This window comes from Pteronotus mesoamericanus, unplaced genomic scaffold, assembly GCF_021234165.1.
Source record: "Pteronotus mesoamericanus isolate MK-2021 breed Mesoamerican mustached bat unplaced genomic scaffold, CSHL_Meso_final scaffold_54, whole genome shotgun sequence".
Lineage (NCBI taxonomy): Eukaryota > Metazoa > Chordata > Mammalia > Chiroptera > Mormoopidae > Pteronotus > Pteronotus mesoamericanus.
In genome coordinates this window covers 58,891,094-58,912,407 of record NW_026555321.1, presented here as the reverse complement: position 1 = coordinate 58,912,407, position 21,314 = coordinate 58,891,094, and the positions used below count along the sequence as shown (strand labels likewise).

The 21,314-nt window shown below is 37.5% G+C and overlaps 1 protein-coding gene across 1 annotated transcript; it reads right to left on the bottom strand.

Annotated features, from left to right (window-relative positions):
- Window positions 1-341: 341 nt before the first annotated feature.
- Window positions 342-19,380, bottom strand: CALB1 (calbindin 1). Its single transcript, XM_054595362.1, has 11 exons — window positions 19,194-19,380; window positions 18,715-18,791; window positions 14,487-14,561; window positions 7,546-7,629; window positions 7,382-7,438; window positions 4,432-4,509; window positions 1,957-2,012; window positions 1,827-1,866; window positions 1,639-1,692; window positions 789-860; window positions 342-477 (listed from the first exon to the last, which is right to left on the bottom strand). Exons 1-11 carry the CDS (start codon window positions 19,270-19,272, stop codon window positions 364-366), a joined length of 786 nt encoding a protein of 261 aa, XP_054451337.1. The 5' UTR covers window positions 19,273-19,380; the 3' UTR covers window positions 342-363.
- Between the last annotated feature and the right edge of the window lie 1,934 nt (window positions 19,381-21,314).

Sequence of the window (21,314 nt, the reverse complement as noted above, 5' to 3'; positions counted from 1 at the left end):
GAATGCAGTGAGAAATTTGCATGAGCACATCAGACACTAGAATTTTAAGAGATTAATCCTGGTGGAACTTTTAGGGAAATCATCTCCAGGTCTATGTATGAAAGCAAGAATATGTCAGGTTATTTTTTTAAATGGGTGTATTGATTGGCCTATGCACAGACAATCTTTTTTTCAGTGTGGTTACAAAATCTGTACATTTCAAACAGTATAGAAACAAGCAGAAAAGATTGTGCCACACACCCTGGGAAGTTATTTATATGCAGTTAAATTTACACATATAAAAGGAAATACAGACTACTCCCTTATAGTGCACAGTTATTTTTAGATACAGTGTATCACTAGTGAGTGACTGCAGTCACAACCCTAGTTATCCTCAGCACAGAGAATGAGGGCAAGGTCAGTCCGGTACAGTTTCCCTCCATCCGACAAAGCCATGATGCTCTTCTTGTAGGTAGGGATATTGTTACTGTCCAGATCCTGCACAGAACACAAGGGAATATGGTCCAGTTACATGTGGAAGTGAGGTAACCATGGCCCAGTGTAAAAATGAGACATGAAAACTGTTCCTCACATCAATCTATTGAGAGGAGCTAGATTACATTCTTACACAAATGTGGGACATCACAAGGTTGTTTTAAAATCTTTTGATCACAGTTAACAAATCAGGGTAAGAATTGAAATTTACTTCTGCTCCTCTGTAAATGTTTAGAGTTCTGAAAGTGGTGTGTGGTTGTGTCTGGATGGATCCATAAAGTCTGCCTAGAAGTAAGTGCACGGTAGCTAATTACCTGTTTGTTTTTCTCGCACAGATCCCTCAGTAAAGCATCCAGTTCATTTTCATCTATGTATCCATTGCCGTCCTGAGGGAGGAGAAGCAAAGCAGGTTCCCCAACACCATGGCAATGAAGGGCAATGCAAACAACTGAAATGCTCAGAAAATCCCCCCTTGCATCCTGGGCAGTATTGTAACCCTCTGTCAGACCCCCTGCATTTCTGATTGCTTTGGAGTTCCAGAATAGATCTGAAGTGCCTTATTCAACACCTTACATTTGTAACATACTTTGAACTTTTTAAAAAACTTCATATTTAATGTTTCACTTTATGTTCACATCACCTCCTGTTGAAGTAAGTGGTCACTATGTGTTCATTTGAGTGAGGACATGGAGGCCTGGGGAAGCCATGTGACCGGTCTGGTGTCACACCAGTTTGGTCCAGACTACTGACTTGAGAGCAAATAACAGAGGTTAACTAGTGGCCTTGCAAACAGCCTTTACACACACACACATGCATACAAGTAGTGGTGCCTTCCACTAGGTAGGGGGAATCTGCTGGATATTTTCATCCAGAATAATCCTCATCCCACCTGCAGAATGAGTGTTATGTCTCTTGTTTACAAGTGAGGAAACTCAGGCTCAGCGGAGTTTGGTATCTTACTCAAAGCCTCACAGCAGGTAGATCATAGAGTAGGATTAGCAACACTTGCCTAATTTGGGACATACCACAATACACTTCCCATGAAGAGAATGAATCAGCTGGGTGGTTTTAATAGGTCATGTTGCTTTTAATATGAACCTTGAATTTGAGGGGTTTCCCTCAGTCAGCATTTTCCAAATTCTAAATATAAGAACAAACTTTTACCTGATCATATAACTCGAAAGCTTTATTGAACTCCTTCCCACACATTTTGATTCCCTGGAGGATAGAGAAGGAAGCAAAGGTTAAAATGCTGCTAGTAGGTTTTATTGTGATTTTCTTAGTGGCTCTCCTACATTTTAACTGTCTAAGAAAAATACTATTTATGATAAAAAAAAAAAAAAGAGAAATACCTGAAACTTAAGAAGAAAATTTTCCTGCACTGGTAGTAACCTTTTGAGAGAAAAACACAACATTAATGGATTAGATTTTTTGACAAAGGGCAGCTTATAATGAAAATATTTGCACAGTTCCTAAACTCACCTGGCCATCTCAGTTAATTCCAGCTTCCCATCATTATTTGTATCAAATAATTTCAGCTGAAAGACAGAAAGACAGCCATTGAAGAATAATTTATTGCATGAGGGAGAAGAAAATACAAAATAAAGCAGTTTGAAATACTGATTTCTTATATAGATAGCAACGTCGTAGAAAATAGCATTTCTTAAACTTTCAGTGCAAATTTTCAATTCTATACCTTGTGTAACTGCCAAAGTTTCTCAGAACAATTTAGTCAAACTGTAGTAGTGATCTTAACTAGCCTTCAAGAATACTATCATTTACTTTTCTTGCAAATATGTCCATATACAGGGGTGGGAAAAAGCATGTTTACTGTTGTAATAAATAAAAAGCATAAGTAATACAAGAATAAATAATAATATAAGAATAAATTCTGTGTTTTATGCACTCTTACTCTCAACCTACTTTTACCCACCCCTGTATGTATCAAGATGTGGGGGAGATGCTGTCTTATAGTGTGTAGCACATCCTAACTCTCCAAACAATGGTATGAAAAGAAATACTTGTTTTACTCTTTTAGAGCATACCAAGCTCTAAAAGAGCTTGGTACACAGAGAAGCACTAGACGCATACTATGAATAAATCCTTGGAGAATAGAAGTTTTGAGTAATATGGAATCGTTTTAGTTTCCTTCGGATGCTGGATACTATGTAAAGCCCCCAACCTGACGATGACATGTACACACACCACACACCAGACATACCTGATGTAAACACACACACACACACCCACACTGGGTGACAGGTAGAAATACTGCTATGCTATATTAGATAGAAGAATTATGTATGAAATATATCAAATGTCTATACGAACTATGTGAAAATGCATCAGTTTTGTTCATAAAGGAATGTGATCATGGTCAGAATGAGGCCTCTTTTAGGTATCCTGTGGTGGGAGGCAGAATTGTTTGTGATCTTATGCTGACACATTTTATAATTCATTGATCATCAGTTCTAACATTGTTACACTAGTATTAGTGCCAAGACACTGGACACCAGATCACACATTTAGTGCCCATAGGGAAATATTTCCTCACACATATATTTAAATTTTAATTAGCTCTTGATTAATTTGCTTCCCAGATTTGAACTGGTTTATGACATTTAATCAGATATGTCAGGCCAGTCCAACAGGGGAAAACTCCCATCTGAGGGTTTTAAAAAGATTGCTTCAAATTTCTACCTGGAAAGGAATCTTTACTTTAAATAGATATCCCTTAAGATTGGTACAAAACAGAAAATTGGTAAATGTAGGTTATTGTCATTTTCTCAAAAGTTAGTCAGTGCTTAGATCTGCCCTCTGTGACACAATTGTATGCTGATGCTTCAATGAGGACACTTCCTTACCACTTTATAATAAATATCAGTGTATAAAGAATAAGATAACAGTTAGGTCCTAGAGGTTTTTCCCCACATGAAATAGGCTGATAGGTGAAAAGTGAACCTTAGTTACGTCGAATATAATCAAATCCTTTATAAGATTACTTCTCAGTAATTAATCTAATACAGCATAGTTTTTATAATATTTTCTGGGTGATTTATTTAAGTCCACAAAGTAAGGATTCACTGTAACTTTACAGTCCTTAAAGCATGGACATATAAACATGTACTGATCTGAATAATAAAATTTTGAATTTCAAAAAGTAAATAAAATAATGATGTCAAAATATAAACCTGGAGGAAGTTTAGGAAAAATCCTCTTAGTCCTAATGCTATAATGAGTCAAAATTAGCAAACTTTACCCACTTGAACCTAATTAACTTAAAGAGCATGAGATGATTTTATCTGGGACTTCATAAATTTATTTGATGTTCATTCCTAAAACATTAAGTGCCTGTGTGTAAAGCAGTTTTCTTGGCTCTATTTTCAACATTCTACAATAGATTTCACTTATACTGTTCACCATAACATCAGAATAAAGGTGTATTTGGATTTCTTCACCCAAAGCACCAAGATAATATTCCAAAATATCAAAAATCAAAAGTAAGAGGTAGAAATACCCATTGTTAGTCTCTCAATGAGTAAAGTAGCTATAAACTCTCTAAACTCTAACAAAATCTATGATTTCCCAAGTAGTGATAAAAATTGATTCAGAACTTCTGTAATAAATAAGCTTTTAGTACTATAACTTACATATTTATAATGTAACTTACCTATGTATAAGCTATAGAAGTGAGTGATATAATTACCCTGGCTTTTAAGAAAAACACGTAATTTTTGGATAGATAAAATTACCAACTGCACAAGAAGGGAAGTGCTCTTCTGTTGAGCCTGCAGTACTGAACCTTACAAGGACTTAACATCCTTACATGATTAGCTTTTCAAGTGAAATGAGACCTATGTGATGTGGTGCCCACATGATGGGGTTTTTTTATTTCATTCTCTGCAGCCTGGGAATGAACAAGGCTCCTGGCCAAAGTCTTTTCAGGATTGGTCTTACCATTAGGTCTGTATATTCGGCCAGTTTTGTATCATCAACAGCCTTGTTTGCTTTTTCCAGCAGGTCCTTCAGAAAGTTCTGTTAAAACAGAGAACACTCAGATAAATTTCATCCATAACAGAGTGCTTCTGTTTCACATGCCACGAAACGTCATGTCTGTGGAGTCTCTTTTTGAGAGCAGAACTATGTGAGGAGCTTAGAAAGGCGATGAGACCATGTGGTCCTCCTGGCATTCCAGCAGAGACGCTGCCCTTGAAGGTACAGTGTCTGCCTTTCCCTGAGCTGCTCTGTCCTAGTCTGTGTGACACTGCTTTTATGGTATCAAGTAAAGGAGTATCTGAATTGTATACTGTGTAGGAATCTGAGCAAAATTGTGAACTCGGCCAGCTCCATGGATGCATTTCTAGATAACGATACCCTCACCAATATTTGGGTGACTCTGCAGGAACACAAGGCACCTCTCTGTACTTCACACCTTGTGTGAGAGACTATCAGTGAACCCTACTTTCAAGTATTTACAGCCAGCATGAAACTCCTTTCCTCAGAGAGCAGCTGTTAGTTTTGGGATGCAGTCACAGAGTGGGCACAGGAGATGTCCTCACATCTCTGGAGGATATGTGATCATATTAACATGGAGAAGAATATGTAGAGGATGAAAAAAGTGACTGTTAATTTGACAACTAGAGGTTAAGAGTGAGTGTAATTTTTTTTTAACAGAGACATAAAACCTTTATAAAAGCTTGCCATAGAAATGACAGTTGAACCATGTTAGCAAATACCAGTCTTTCATTTTTGTCTAGTGCTGTTCATTCTCACTTCCTTATCTTCTCAGAAAATGATTAACGCTGTCGTGAAATATGGGCATATCTGTGCATGGATGTTATGGGAGGCTGGGATGTCTTTGGTTCTGCAGGGTTTTTGTGAAGAGCTGGAAGTGTATCAGCTCTTCAGGGCTGATGTAACTTCATTCTTTTCACAAAAGGAGACATTTGGGGGTGAGGGTTGATAAATTTATTTTCACTTCAAACATTCCACTTCAAATCCAAAATGAAGCATGGAAAATTTGAAACTATCTGTTAGCGGTGAATTTTATCAGAGGTTTTTGTCAGAGATTAATTGGGTTAAAAATCCTCAACAGAGACAAAAATGGTGGTCACAAAAATAGCTTGGAAGAAACCTTGGGACTGAGGTTTGAAGCCGTGTCAGAGACTTGCAAGTGATGTTTTACTCTATTATAGATCTTAAAATTAGCTTTCTTGAAAGATCCATTAAAAAAGAATGCCAACTTATCTGCAAAATTCCCCAGAGAGGAGGACTTCTATTTAGAATCTCTTTCTGAGAACAAAATTTAGAACAAAGAAGGAGACCTTTAGAATATTTTGAGGTCAGTGTTGGAGATGAGCTAAGCTTTTCATTACAAACTTGAAGTAATTTTCAAAAGAATTTTTTTTGGTTCGATGGGATAAAAACACAATAGCTTAGCTGTCACCTTGTGGGCTTTACATTACTGAATTGCAAGTTTACCAAAGACCTTGTTTTTGGTGATTTCACATTTAAAATGTTTACATTTTCAAGAGGCTATAAGTGAATATGTTTTAGCAATCTTGAATTGGTCCAAGTCCCATGTCCAATATGACCAAGAACCTGTATTTATATTCATATTTCTCTGTGGCTGCAGAGGAGGCAGCTCTAAGGAGGGAAATGTGTTCTTCGGTGGTGGTGAAAATGTTGTGACATGATTTCATATTCTGACTGGGTCCACATGTGTTTATTTCCCCAGACAGCTGCATAACCTTGAAAATTATCCAATATCCTTGAACTTCAGTTTCTTTATTTGTATAATGGCAATAATAACACTTACTTGGTAAATTTCCCGTAAGCATTAAATGTTAAAATACAGTTCAAGCACCTCATACTGTTCCTGCCACACAGTAGGTGCTCAATAAACATAAATATGTTTCCCTTTGAGTCACCATGTTTTGCAGATAGTGAAAATAGGGATGCCTGGACTGAGAAGTCTTGGGATTGATATAAGGAAATGAAAAACTGATGACTCCATATTTCTGAAAGCTAGTAAATTATTGAGTTCATGAGTGATAAAATTTATTTTGTCTTGAATTTCACAAAATCTTTCATGTGCAACATGTTACTTGAGCTTCACAATAAATCTGAGAAGGTGCTGTTACCCCCATACTACAGATATAAATATCAGACAGAATGAAACAAAGATTTGTACAGGGGATGATGATTTCAGATCTTCTGGCCTTTCCATTATCTCGCCCTGCCCCTTCCCAGCTCCTTTGTAGTCTGTGGATATGAACAGATATGTTCATTTTCAAAGTAGCATTTTTCAACAGTCTGATCAATTGTATATGTTATACATAAAAGGACTTTATTGTCAAGAGGTGGCAGGGTGTATGGGTGTCGAGGCTGTGAGGCCAATGAAGCTGGGTTCAATGAAGCACCAACCCTGACTCTGATTTCTGGAGGCCATCAAGACCTCACTCTACTTCTTACTTTTTCCTCATGGGGGACAAAACTGAACTCACAGAGCTTACCCCGATATTAGACACAATAGTGTGTAATGTACCTGATGGATAGTGGGTATCCAATATTTGTTAACTTTTGTTCTCTTCAAAGAGAAATCTATTTATATAGGTGTTTAATATAAAGAACTATCAAATTTCAATGGAAAGGAGTAGCATATTCAGCTTAGTATTTGTTATATCTATTTTATATAACAATTTGTGTTATATAAATTGCTAATTTCTTGCATTGCTAAACAGAATTTCAAGAAGTACTTGAATATTCTTTTGTGATCTGGTTCTTCATTGACAATGTGAAAATGTGGGTGAAAATGTGTCATTGCTTAAGGTCAGTTTCTTTTCTGGAAGGTTTTTAAAAAGCTACAAAGTTCATAATTGCATTTGAAAGGGAAGAACTTGCTTACCTTCAGCTCCTCTGTTTCTATGAAGCCACTGTGGTCAGTGTCGTATTTTCTCCATGTCTGTAAGTAATTGTGGACAAGGAAAACCAACATGTTACAATAAAGCCCACACTCTGCCTAATGAAAGCAGCATTCTGAGCCTCGACCCAGTGACAGCTGTCTCTTACCTTCATGAACTCCTCACAGGACTTCAGCTGTTGGCATCGGAACAGAAGCAGGAAGTTCTCTTCTGTGGGTAACACGTGAGCCAGCTGCAAAAGATTTAGAACGTGTGTGAGGAGCTGAGAGCAAATCTGTGGCATTTGCTGCTGCTCAGTTTTTCTTGAACATGTGCTTTGGGGGCAGTTTCATTGCCTAGAAAACCAGGAGAGGAAACACATTAGATTCAACTTTTCCTTCTTGATACTTTGTTCCTAGAAAGCCAGGGTTTTCCCAGCCTGGCTGCCCTGTTGTACTTCCCTGGTGAGGGCAGTGGCTATAGCTGGTCACTCAACCTTCCCAACATCATGCAGCCCTGTCACTGGCTTGTACTTTCCCTCTGTTCTGTGTCACAAGCTCCTTTCAGGCACAAAGAACAGGACACGTGGGCCATGCACTTCATGTGGCAGGAAAGAAAATGTAGTATGAATGTAGAGGAAAGGGTTCTAGGAAGAAAAAACATCCCCAAGTCCAAGGAGGAAGATGAGCCTGAGATAACTGAAGGCTCTAGAAAGAGTGAGAGAAGACAACTCCAGTCAACAATGGGAATGGGGGAGTGACAGGGATTTCTGTTGCTTGAATTCAGGGCTTGGGTTTACTTTATAATCTCCCTTTTCGTGACCCTGTGACATTTATCCTTAGATCTCATTTCATAACTTCAATGCCCCTTTTATTTTTTGAGGAAAAAAAGGGTTCCAGCTTTCATTTTAAGATGAACATAATTTATCTCTTGTGTGCACGGAGGGAGGGAGCTGGATTGATGGCCTCGCTGCAGCCCGGGTTCTATTCCTGGCTCAGCTGCTAATTACCTATGCTCCTGGCAACTCCCTGAGCCATTTCTGCTCTTACCACTAAAAAGAGTTGACATAAAATCCAATGTTCCTTAAATGTAGTGGGTGTAAAAAGACTGTGAGCATCTATTAGAATGGCTATTGCCAACATTAAAGAATACACTCACACCACATCTGTAATTTCCAGAAGTTGAGAAACCCTGAACTGCAGGCATAGACCCTGGTCCCTGGATGTCAAACTGAGAACGTGGAGTCTAGATTAAATTTAAGGTCTGTGTATGTTCAAAAGTTCTGCTAAACTATTGAAAAGACCCCTCATACTTAAAAAACATTTTTTTTCATCCATTTAGGTCCAGTAAAAAACTTAAAATAAAATATATCAGTCTACTTTATATGTGAGTAATTTCAGCTCTTTCATGCCTGTATAAAATGTCTTTTAACTTACATTGTTTTTAGATCTTAAAAATAACATCTCAGATTAGAACCATTCCATTTATTGGCACTACAAAGGGGGTTGAAACTAAGGGATAAGGACGTTTAGTGTGGCTCAGTCAGAAAACATTTGTTTGTTTATCCTGAACAAAGGTCACTGGTTGATTGAGCATTAACATAAGCGTTCATTTAGGAAATAGGAACTAGTCAAAGCCAACCCTTCCTGTATTTGTTGGTATGGAGCTTATCAGATATATTTTGCAAGGTTTTGGTGGATGTCTCCATAGACTCTCCCTTCCAGAAGGGCAGATGTAATTCTTGGTGCATCCCCTAAATGCACCATGGGGCACTCAGCACCTTATGTGCCTGACACAGATGCTGTGGATTGATTGATCATTTTACTTTTTGAAAATATCCATTTAACATGATTTATAGTCAGTACTTTGTTTTCATATGCTCACTGTAGTTTTCTGTATTGGATTTTCATAATTATTGTGCTTTGTTTTGAACAAAAAAATACTTTTTCTTAAATTCTAGTTATCAAAATCCTCCAAATACATGAAAACAGAACAAATAAAAGAACAAGCTAGTAAGCAATGACCAAAGGTAAATTAGGAAAATTTTAACCATCTTTGTTTCAAAAATTAAAATTCATGTAACTCACATGAAGTTCAGAGATCTTCAGAATGTCCGACCTAGAGATGGCAAAATCACTCTTCATTTTTGTGTAAATGTACATTTCTTTGCCCATGCCATTTGGTCCTATTTGTTTTAATTATTTTAAAAAAACAGATTATATCTACATGCAACATATTCCATCTTTTAATTTCACTGAACTCTTCATGTTAAACTGAGTATAGTACCATCCTATTTTGTAGACATTAGAAATTATAAACATGTAGAAGGTAATAAGAGACACCAGCCATTGAGAAAGAAGGAGTGACCATATGGATAGCACAGGGCTGCTGTGACAATGAGCACCACCTTTTCCAGGTGTGCTGCTCAGTGCAGTGGCCCCATGCCTCAGGCCATGTCTGCGAAGTGCAGGGTCTCTCAGTACAGGTGTTAGGCAGTGTTGCCTTGTTTCAGATTTGCTGGATTATTGCTGACCAGAGAAGTGTCCTGTTGCCTGTCCCAAGATTACTGGGGATTTTTCAGTCCTTGGGTTGATTGTCTACTCTTTTATGAACCCCAAAATGTTTTCATGGGCTGGAGACAAGGTGAACAATGTCAAGGTAATGAGTGGAAGGCAGATAAATGTGGCCACATGGAGACTCATCTGTGAGCATGGGTGGCCTGTCACAGAGTGCGGGGAGGCAAATATTTCTTCCCACTTGCCTGACTGCCCTACTAGTCTGTACATGCCTGGAGGATGGGATCTGTTCCTTGCTTACTCTTTCTTTGCCTAGCACCTTTTAACTTTTCAGTCAACATTTTACTGACCCAGTGAGAAGGCTGCTGACTCTGTTTACGGTTGGTGTAAGTGAAGTACAGTTCCTTTGCAAACATTACTGAGCTGTGGGTGGGGCAGGGTGCACACTGTGACATGCCATCCAGAGCAACTTTCTGGTGCTGGGAGCATTGCTGTGGCTTCAGCTGTCACGTCTCTAGGAGATGACCTGGGCTGAAGAAAGCTGTGTCTCAAAGGACACAAGGCCATAAAAAGGCCCAACCCCCTCACTCAAAACTTGGGACATGTTTGAAGGATCTTCCTAGCTTGAGCACATTGTGGGGTCTGCTGAAGCCTCTGGAGGGCTGTATCACAGCCCAGCGTCTCCCTCTGCCCAGTCCTGCTCTTCCCATTCACCTTTGACAGGTACTGATCCCAAGAGCAATTCTAATAAAACTCCTCATTTCTCATCTTCAAGACAGCCTTGCTTCCCAGGAAGCTAACACTGCAGTGGGTCTCTGCTTCCCATCTCTGTGGCTGTCCTATTCCAGAGCCTTTGCTTTATGTTTAGAGTTGACTGAAATCCCTGCTGTGGCACGGAGCTGTACTGCAAGCATGTGGGGTTTGGAGACCCAGTTACCCTAGGAAGAATCTTACAGGGAGACAGACAAGTTCAAAGCAGGAAGTATATAGAGTGAGAGAGCTAAGTACCAGGAGAAGGACAATTTCACTAGAAACAGTGACTGAGTGAGACACAGCAAAGTTCATACAGAGAGTAACCCTAATGCTTAAGACAATCCTGTTGCATGTTAACCTCCTTCCATAAGTATTCGCAAAACATTCACTTTTCATTTGGGAACCAGAGGAATGGTTTTTCCTAGCCAATAAAAAGGGGATCCAGGAAATTTGGAAGAAAAACCAGCTCATATGCATTTAAGTCTAGTTGAATTTAACAGTTTGAATTTGACAAGTTATATAAGAAGAAGGGAAAAGGTTTGGCATTCAGAAGAGTGTAATAGATTTTCCAATGAATTATTTTTATTTTAAATAATAATAGCAAATACATTTATTGACTTTTGCAGTGTGTCAGAGTTTATCTATTTGGTTGGCATGTATTGTCACATTTGATGTCGATACTCAGATGTTGCCTCTCTTCACAGCCAAGGAGAGAGTGGCTCTTAGGACAGATGGGCTACTACCATATAGCTTTTAGTTTGAGCCAGATTTTAAGTTAGACAGCCTGACTTTCTTGATTTTGAGACCCTGGTCCTTTACCATCATCGCCTTCAGTTAAAACCTTCAAACAAAAAAGTTTTCCTAATATACCATTTAAAAAAATCTATCCAGAGTGCAGTTTTAAATCACATTTCATTGTATGTCATTTTTCCCAAGTTCTCAGGTGAAAAAATAGTCTGCCAGAAAATGATATTCATTGTGTCTGAATTCACATGGTCACATCCCACTATGGAAGAAGGGAATGGCTAGGGAAAATCCCTCAGGGAAATCCCTGAGAAAGATGCTACTGTTTTGAGATTAAAATAGCTCTTAGTCTATCTCTTCAGCAGATGTAGTAACCTGGACAAATAGACACAATGAGTGCAGAGAGGTGGGTGGGTTTACACTCATGCCCAGGGGTCAGGTACAAGCTTGCAGATTCTACATCCCACCAAGGAAAGTACCTATTCTTAATGTGAGCCTGGAGAGAATTTCCATTATCTGCTAAATCATTCATCTTCCTCTTTAATTATTTTAATCAGCTTTCTCTGCAATAGGGCCATTAGTCTCCATCAATTTAGAGCATTTTTAACTGTTACGGTACTTGTTAAATTATCTCAGAATTGATCTGTTTTGACTTCATATTAACAATATCTTTATTACTTAACCATGTCTGAATTTTAAAATCTATTTAAATATATGAAATTAAAAACTTCAGAAGAAAGCACCCTTTTCATGTGTTTTCAGGTACAAAAAGCACATTGTTGGCGAGTGTCAAGTCACCTTCTTCAGAAGAGAACTTTGAAAATTAACCACTATCCTTCCTGATTTTTTCCAAACATATTTCAGTTGGACTAATCAATCCAGTCTGTTCCCACCAGGAGAGCTGCATGAATGTCATTTGGTTTACTCAGATTTGATTTTTTTTAAATTTTTATTTATTTATTTTTAGAGAAGGGAATGGCAAAAAAAGGGGAGAGAAACATTTATGTATGAGGGAAACATTGATCTGTTGCCTCCATACATGCCCTGACTGGGGCACCAGGCCTACAACCCAGGCATGTGCTCTGAGCAGGCATCAAATTGGCAACCTTTTGCTTTGTGAGATAACTTTCAACCAACTGAGCCACACCGGTCAAGGCTTCAGATTAGATTTTGATGAGTCACCTATTAAGTTGACATAACATTTAGGCAAATTCAACTTTTTTTTCTATGAACACCAGACTCATGGTGCAAGATGTGAGTGGGTAGGTAAAAACTAATATTGGAAGACATGGATTTTCCTTTCCTTCATAGCTGGCTGGGATGTCTGTGTTTGTGTCCCATGTTATATATTGTATTTCTTAGCAAGTGACACCTTATGACAGGTTGGAAAACAAGAGATGAACTTGATTTAATACTACTTCCCTGTGACACCAGAGGGCATTTTTTAAGTGCAGGCACTCCCCTCCTCTGACCAATTTTCAACCTGTGATTTGGAGCTCTGTCTCTTTTTCCCAGTATTTCAGAACCTCTTGCTTCTCTCTTCAACTTGATTTAACTATCCTGGACAGAACCAACATTCACAGGAACCACTGCAGCCACCTCTCTCCCTCGTCCTCCCATCCTCCCCTTCTACCGTCCTGTCTCCCCTCTACCAGGTCCCTGATTCTCTCCTCTTCACTTGTCACCCCATCCCCACCTCCTGAGCCTGGGTTGATGAACTCAGATTGATGAAAAGCATTCTGGGGGTCAGAGTCAGATCTAGGTTTTCTCAGTACACACCAGCGGGGACTTGGATGTGTCATTCAACCTTCAATCTTCTCATCATTAAAATGAGGAATTTTGGCTAGTTTTCCCCAAAGGTCCCATCTAGCAAAAGTTCCATGTGCTGTAATACCTAAGCCTTCCAATTCATCTTATATGTCTCACTTCTCTCCTTTTAACTTTTCTGTTTCAGCTGATCTGAAAGTTATCTTTTTATGCACCATGACTCCACATCTGTATCATTTGGCCTCTTTCTTATGTAAGTCTCACTATTATTCATTTATCTCTGTACATAACAATGAGTTACACATAAGAAAAGGGAAAGTGCATACTCCAGAAAAATACTTTAATTACAAAGATAATAGTATATCCTTCAACTCTATTTGTAGTAGCTATTTAAAAATAAGTGTATTTCACATTGACATCACCACTGTCTTATTAGATGAATTATTTGAAAACCAGGTAAATCTCTGAATCAAAGGTAAATTATGACTACATGTTGTTAATATCCAGAATATGTCACAATCTAACACACTAATACAATGTATATAACATACATTATATAAAGAACACAGTTATGCTTGTGATTTAGTATATTTTAAAACAGTTTATTAATTTTTCTGAAAGCTGTCCACTCAATTTCTCTAATAGAAATAGAGATAAAAATAGGTGGAGAGACTTTAAGAAGTAGCTGAGACACCAGTATCTGAAAGACTGGAAGTGAGGGAATGCAGAAACATTAATATGGGATCATGGTTTTGTCCCTTGATTAATAGACAAAAGTCATCCTCAAAAGATAAGATTTGACATTCATATTTTGAACTTTTAGAGACTTCAAACAAATCATAAAATAATCACTCACTAAGGCTCACTGCCAATTTAAAATAGAATTTCAGAAACCAGGACTCAGCTTTTGGCCATGACATTGTCAGAGGCTGCAAATATTTCATTTTGTATTTCACAGAAAAGTTTGTTCTGTTGAATAAGAAATACCCGTGAAACATGTACATGGCTTGTGTTGTATCGAGTGAGGGAGGTGAGGTCATGGAATGGGTGTGCATGCAGGAGCTAGACACTTGGCCGGTGCGGGCAAAACCTTTCACTCATCCAGGTCTCAGTGTCTTGTGACAAACTTAGGCAGAGGACTCCACAAACTCTTGGATCCCTTTAGTTTCTCAACAATTTTTTATTTTGTTTTTCTGAACAGAAGGTAACCTATTACTTAAGCAAAGTAAGACTCTCTGAATGGGTCTTGCCATATCATGTTTGAGTTGGATACACCTACAAAATGAAGCCCATTTATTAAAACTGTGTCTTAAAAATGCATGTTTCTTACCTCTACAATTCCTATTTTTCCGTCATCTCTCTGCCCGTACTGATCCACAAATGTTTTCATCTCAGGCGATAACTCCTAAAATTATGTAAAAATAAATAAAAAGTTTGTAAAAGTAAAACCCAAATCCAATTATGCTTGTGATGGTGTTAGTAACTTATTGCAAAGAAAAACTAGAATTAGAACCCTTTAGAATTATATATATTGATTAACTATTTTCATGAAAATTAAATATATAACTGATATACAGTATTTGCTGGTTTCCAATGAGGGAGTTATAACTATTACGATCATTTCTGAATCAATCACTATGATTTATCTTCTGTTATTAGTTTTAAGCATATACTATCCTTTAAAATATCATCAGAATTATTCAGTTTACAACATTTAGTGAATTTAAATATAATAATCACTGTTAATGTACTTTTAAGCATTGCTTCAGAAGAGATTCTTTCATATTGCTATACTAATTGTCCTACGATATTGTGATTATTTAACACATTTCCCCATGGAAGGTAATATGTTTTCAGTTTGGACAAGCAGAAAAGGTGAGCATTGAGGAGTGACTCACTTTGTAAGCAAAGAATGTTCTAGCACAAAAGTGGCATTGATTGATTCAATAAAAAAAAAAATTAAACATCAGAGAAATATGTCAGATAAAAAACAACTTGTATTTTTATTAGAGATATAAGATCAACAATGATGATCTTATTTTAGGCCACTGATTATGTGTACAGTGTTCCAGTGTTTCCTTGTTTCAATTTTTCCTGAGATGATGTTCTCTCTCCCATGAATTTTAGTTCAATCAGACATGTTTAAGAGTGACAAAGTGAATGCTTCGATAACTTGGCTTTCCCCCTCAATCTGTTCTATTGCATATACGATCTCTTCCCATATTGACAGGTTAGAGATCTATGAACTGTGAAGTGGTAATCTGAACATAGGGCAAGTGTTCAGAAGGTTGCATATAGACCCGTGGCCTCCAGCACAGCCATTTGTAACAGCCCTGTTGCATTCACTGAGGCCTATTTAAAGTAGGTCAGCCTTTATTAATATCCTGTTCTATGTCCTTGTAGAGTAAATTAAGGTCTCAGTTATTGTCATAACTAAAAAAAAAAGTGGTATTTACCAGCCATTTGATTTAGAGATAAACTAGTTAATATAATTTAAGGGCTATATTGAGGCTGAACGTCATTATTACAAGTTTTACAAAATCCTTTATGAACCAAAATAAATATTGTGAGTAGAACTAAGGTAGCAGATAGTAATGAAGCAATTTAATTTTAACACAGTCTTTTAAAAAAACTTTTCTAGTACCAATTAATTCCAATTTGCATTTATTAAATTTTACTATAGCAACAATTGTAAGAAAGTAGAAGTGACAATAGTGCGAATGTAAACTAATGTAAACTATTATTAAAGTAAACAGAAGACAAAGCATTTGTTCTTAAATCTTAAAATTCTATATTACCACTAGCTTAACTAGTGGAACTGACATTTAGTTTTTGAGTTTTGTGGATGGTAATGATGTCAAAATCAATGTTTTAAACAGTGTAAAACATAATAACAACAATAATAATAATAATACATTAAAGCTTTTAAAAATGAATGCAAATTTAAGGACTAAATACCATGTGTAGGGTAAAAAGGTAGAAGATATATTGGATTGTTATATTTCATTAATATTATATTCACTTATAGTTAATATTAGTGAAATTTTTGAAATTTCACATTATTCATATAAGCCAAACAACATTTCCATTAATACAGCAAAATCTATTATCGTAAGGCCAAAATGCAATGAAACCCTGTACATAAGATCAGTCTTTATGTTCTAAGAAAATAAAGGGAAGAAATATGTAAAAATAGGTTTATTGCAATTAAGCCAGTAGCATAGTGAACTGTTTTTCTGGTACATGAACCTCTCATTTCAGGTCATTATTTAGATTTTAACTATCCGAAGACTATATACATAATCTATAAAACAGTCAATAATCAAGGTACTAGGCAACTTGATATAATACTGTGTCTGTGCTCAGATTTAGTATTGTTGGATTATAATATAATAATTAGAGTTTCCAATATTCTAAAACTGGGGTCTAGTCAATAGAAAAAAATAATTAAGGTCTAAAATCTTTAAGCCCCTAACATAAAGTCATTATTTACAAAAAAGTACAAATATTAAAATGGGAAGAGGAAAAGAAAAATCTGAAAAAATGTGTAATTTCTAAATATTTGAATTTTTAAGATGAAAATAAATCTTCATATTGAAATTACTTCTAGAAAAATTAAATATAATCATTTGGCTGCTGGAAGCATCTTACAAGGTTTCGCTTTGAAAATTTTTAGCAAGAGTTTTCCAACCAGATGTTTTAAATTTATATTTAAATGACAAAGAGGCTTGTTTTTGTTTTATTTGTCAAAGATAAATAGAGCTATAATGATGGTATTGCATGAATTTATTTACGTAGTAATGTGTAAGATGGGGAGGGTGTAAAGAGAAAGAATGTATAACACATTTTATATTTTATTTGCTCATATTTAATTATTCTTTCAGATTTATATAATATTAAATCTGAGTAAAACAATCCCCAGAGCATTGTCTGGTTTTAAATTGATTTGGTTAATGATTTTAGCAACTGATAGTTCTGTAATGCATTACATCTTCAAATCCTCTGAGAGTCTTTTGAATATGTTGGACAGAAATGTGTATCACATATAGAACAAAATGTATCTCTATTAGTAGGATATATGTGTATATATACAATTTTATAATTACATATAATTCAATGTGATCATTGCCTAAAGGTCATACACAGCTATATTTTCCTCCAAATACATACACACACACACACACACACACACACACACACATTAACACACACACACAGGGTGGAGCAAAAGTAGGTTTACAGTTGCAAGTATGTGACACAGTTTATTTTTGTATTATTATTTATTAGTTATTTTATTATTTTCCATATGAACAACTGTAAACCTACTTTTGCAACACCCTTGTATATATAACCTCTAATGTAGAATGTCTTTCTAATGACAGTCAAAAATCCAAAGATTAACATCTAACTAGACCAAATCCAGCACTGCTTCTGGAGTGCAATCTTACATAAATCCCAATAGATTAGTGATATTCTTAACCTATTTTCCTTTATATAATCATCTCATCTATGATTAAAAGCTGGGTATATTTTATTTTTATGCTGACAACATCTTTTCTTAACAGGTTAATTTATGAGCAAAATAAGTCATTCAGAATTAGTAAGAACTGTCATTTGTTTAATTGACAAATGACTTAAATTACAAATATAGGTTATTTTCAAAATGGCATTACATGCTTATTATCAAACTATCACTTTTAAAAAAGACACTGAATTGTTAAAATTGCTTTACTTTTTACATTTCTAACTTTTGGGTTTCTCCCTTTTCACAGAAATGAATACCTTTCTTGCTAAATTCTTGCTTATTATCATGTTGTCCAACTTTCCCCTAATGAGGATGGTCAAAACAGGGCATTTTTCTATCTTTCCAACCACATCGACATCACACCACCAATAGCTGGCAATAGAAAAAGATGCATAATCTGTAGATCTGCTTCCTGACCACCAAGGGGCAGAGATGTATTTCTACCCCCTTGCTTCTCACACAGTTAAAGAGAAGTTAAAAATTAACTTACCTGGCACAGACCCAGGGGTGCTGACCTGCTAGGTCTCCAGCATGCACACTTTCCTCACAATTAAGGCAGTGCAACTATAGAAGTTGGACTGTTAAATGCTCTAGTTTCAGATTGCAAGTTTTTTCCCTTTAGGGAACTTACTCTCTTTGACTCTGTCTCTGTCTCTCTCTCTCTCTCTTTCCCTGTGTCTCTCTGTATGTCTCTCCCTCTCTCTCTGTCTCTGTCTTTCTGTCTATGTCTCTTTGTCTCTCCCTCTCTGACTGCTTCCCTGTGTTTCTCTCCCTCTGTTTCCTTCTCTCTGTCTCTTTGTCTCCCTTTCTTTCCCTCTGTCTCTTTTCCTCTCCTCTCCTTCCCTTCTTTTTTGTCTCCCTCTTTCTCCCTCTGTCTCTCTGTCTGGCTTTCCTCCCCTTTCCCCTACACAATTTGGAAGGGCCCGTTCTCAGTCAATAGATGTTTACATGCTCTGGAAACCACTGGACCTTCTCTGGCTCTTTATGAGAGGGTAGAATATCTATATTTTCCTCCTTTGCAACTTCAACCTACCAGTCCGGCCTTCTTCCGCGCCTGCTGCAACTCCTGGATCAGGTTCTGCAGCTCCTTCCCTTCCAGGTACCCACTTCCTGCAAAGACAGAGGTGCCAGTTCTCAAACATCCCAGTCCCTTCCCTGTTCAGTGTCCAGGAGAGGTGTCTTTCTGGCCACCGCAGAGGTTCTCTCCTGCCAGGACCTGAATTACCCAGAGGTGGAGTTGCTGAGCATGGCCACGCGACCTTTGGGGAGCAGGGTTCCCTAATCCCTGCCCCCCTCCACTTTCTTGGAGAGAAAGTTTAAGGTTTAGGGTAACGTAAAAGCAATATATAAACTTCCAAGTTGACAGTCACGCCAGCCGCCAGTCGGAAGGTAAGCTTGGGGAGCTAGGAGGTGGGGAAGAAGTAAAGAAGCAGGGGAATGGGACCAGAGGCTCCAGAGAAGGGAACAAATGGGCGGGGGCGGGGTTAGACAGATAGGAGAGAAGATAGTCACCATCAGCGTCGAAGTGAAGCCAGATCTCGAAAAACTGTGAGGCTGAGATGAGGGACGACTGCAGGTGGAACTCTGCCATTGTGCAGCGGAGTGCGTGTCAAGATGAGTGGGTTGGTGCGCGGGCAGGACCCCCGGGCCGGGCGCTGTCCGCGGTGCTGCTCAGTCCAGCGCAGCGCAGCTCAGCTCCGTGCCCCTGGTCCCTGCCGCGGGCTCCAGCCTTTATCCCCCGTCCACCACCCGCCCCGCCCATTGCCCGCCCATCATCCTTATCGCCCTCGAGCGAAGCAGCAGGCTTTGGCGGGTGGTCCTAGCTCAGACACTCATTCCCCTACGTTCGCCTGGTCCAGAAAACATCTCAATCCTGAATATTGCAGTAAAATAACGTTAGTGCTACAAGTTTTGATTTTTCAGGTGGAGGAAGCAAACTGACAAAGGGTGGAATCTCATAAATAATGCTCATAGTGTTTACGTGTGTGTAAGTGTGATCTAAGACATTTAAGTGTTTATTTGAACAAAGTCAGGTGAAAGCTTGGCAAGTTTTAGATTGATCTGATTAATAAATAGAATGAAGTTATTGATATCAGTAACCCTCTCTATTTTGTACTTGTGAGGCCATCATATAAATTTTCTTAAGCTGGTTTGTGTGAACAAGCTGTGCAAACCTGAGAGAGAGGATTATGTTCTTTTTCTGCTTGAAGTGGAATTATAATTGGGAGGTAATATAATTAAATGATAAAATCTTAAAATGTTAGAGAAGGAAGTGATCTGGGAGATACTACAGCTTACCTCCTTGAGTTTCAAAGGAAAGTAAAGCAAAGAGAAATTAAGCATCTGGTCCAAGCTCATACCCACATGGTTTAACGACTCAGCCAAGGCCTTCTCAGTGGCTGAACACATGGACCCCTTCTTCTCTCTGTGCTGAACAGTCCTTGTTAAGGAATTTTTCAGAAACTGGAAATTATCATCAGAGTTGGAAAAAAAACACCTAAGTAAATACATGTTATATATTCCAATATAATAAATGATGCATAGAGATGATTTCTTATTTACAAAAAAACTTCTAAAGTAATATTTAGTTTTGAATATTTTGAGAACTTGATGTCCACTGAAGATGTATCTTATGATTACAGGGGTGCGAAAGGAAAGTGGAGGCACAAGAGGTAATCCAAATATAATCAATAAAGACTTAAAGTAAGTTAAAGTCAATTCACTAAGCTCTGTTTTTTATCCTTGAACAATTGAGGATGAGAACCCTCAAATTTGTGTTTCTGAAACTGTGCTTTTCCCAGTAGTGGATTTGAGGAACTTCTTATATGTATTCTTCTTCGGAGACCTATCATGTCAAAGCCGGTCCATCCCAACAGTCTTCCTAACAATGTTGTCTCTTCCATAACACTTTGCACTGCACAGACTATTTGTACTGAAGTTACCTTATTTGATTCTCACGTTTAGTCTGTGAGGTTGTTATGCAGAGCAATGCTTTTATTCTTTTTTTACACAAGAGGTAAATAAACTGTATTCTTGGACTAAATAGGCACTTATTAAATGCTTAGTTATTTATATTTTCACTCAATGAACATTTATAAGTATTTATTATGTCAAGAACTCTATTAGACATTAAAAAAATGAAGTAAAAGACTTGGTGCCTGCTTTCTAAAAGTTTAGACTTACAGGGATCAGGCCAAATGCCCACATGACAGTCCATATTGATATAATGGAAGTTTGCACACTAGTTACTATGTTTGCATGAACCTCCTAATTTTTCTGAATGTGTGGAATTGAAACTAGAGTTATCTAAATTTGCTTAGAGCACAAGCACAGCCTTCCATGGTGGATACTGTTGGCCATAAAGAGAAATGATCATGGGAATGAAAGATCAATAGCTTGTGCCAGCCAGCTCATCAAAACTCCTGGAAAACTAATTCTTCAAAAGGCCTTCTCTTTTACTATATTCACAACAGGATCTTTGGCTGAGAAATGAAGTATGTGGGCTTGGAAGCGACTGCTAGAGGATAAACCTTGAAAACAGGCTGAGGAAGCGTTGACTAGGGAATGATTTAGAGAAGCACTCTGACCCTTTCTAGTCCTCACGGTGGACAATGTCTAGACTTGGATACAGTG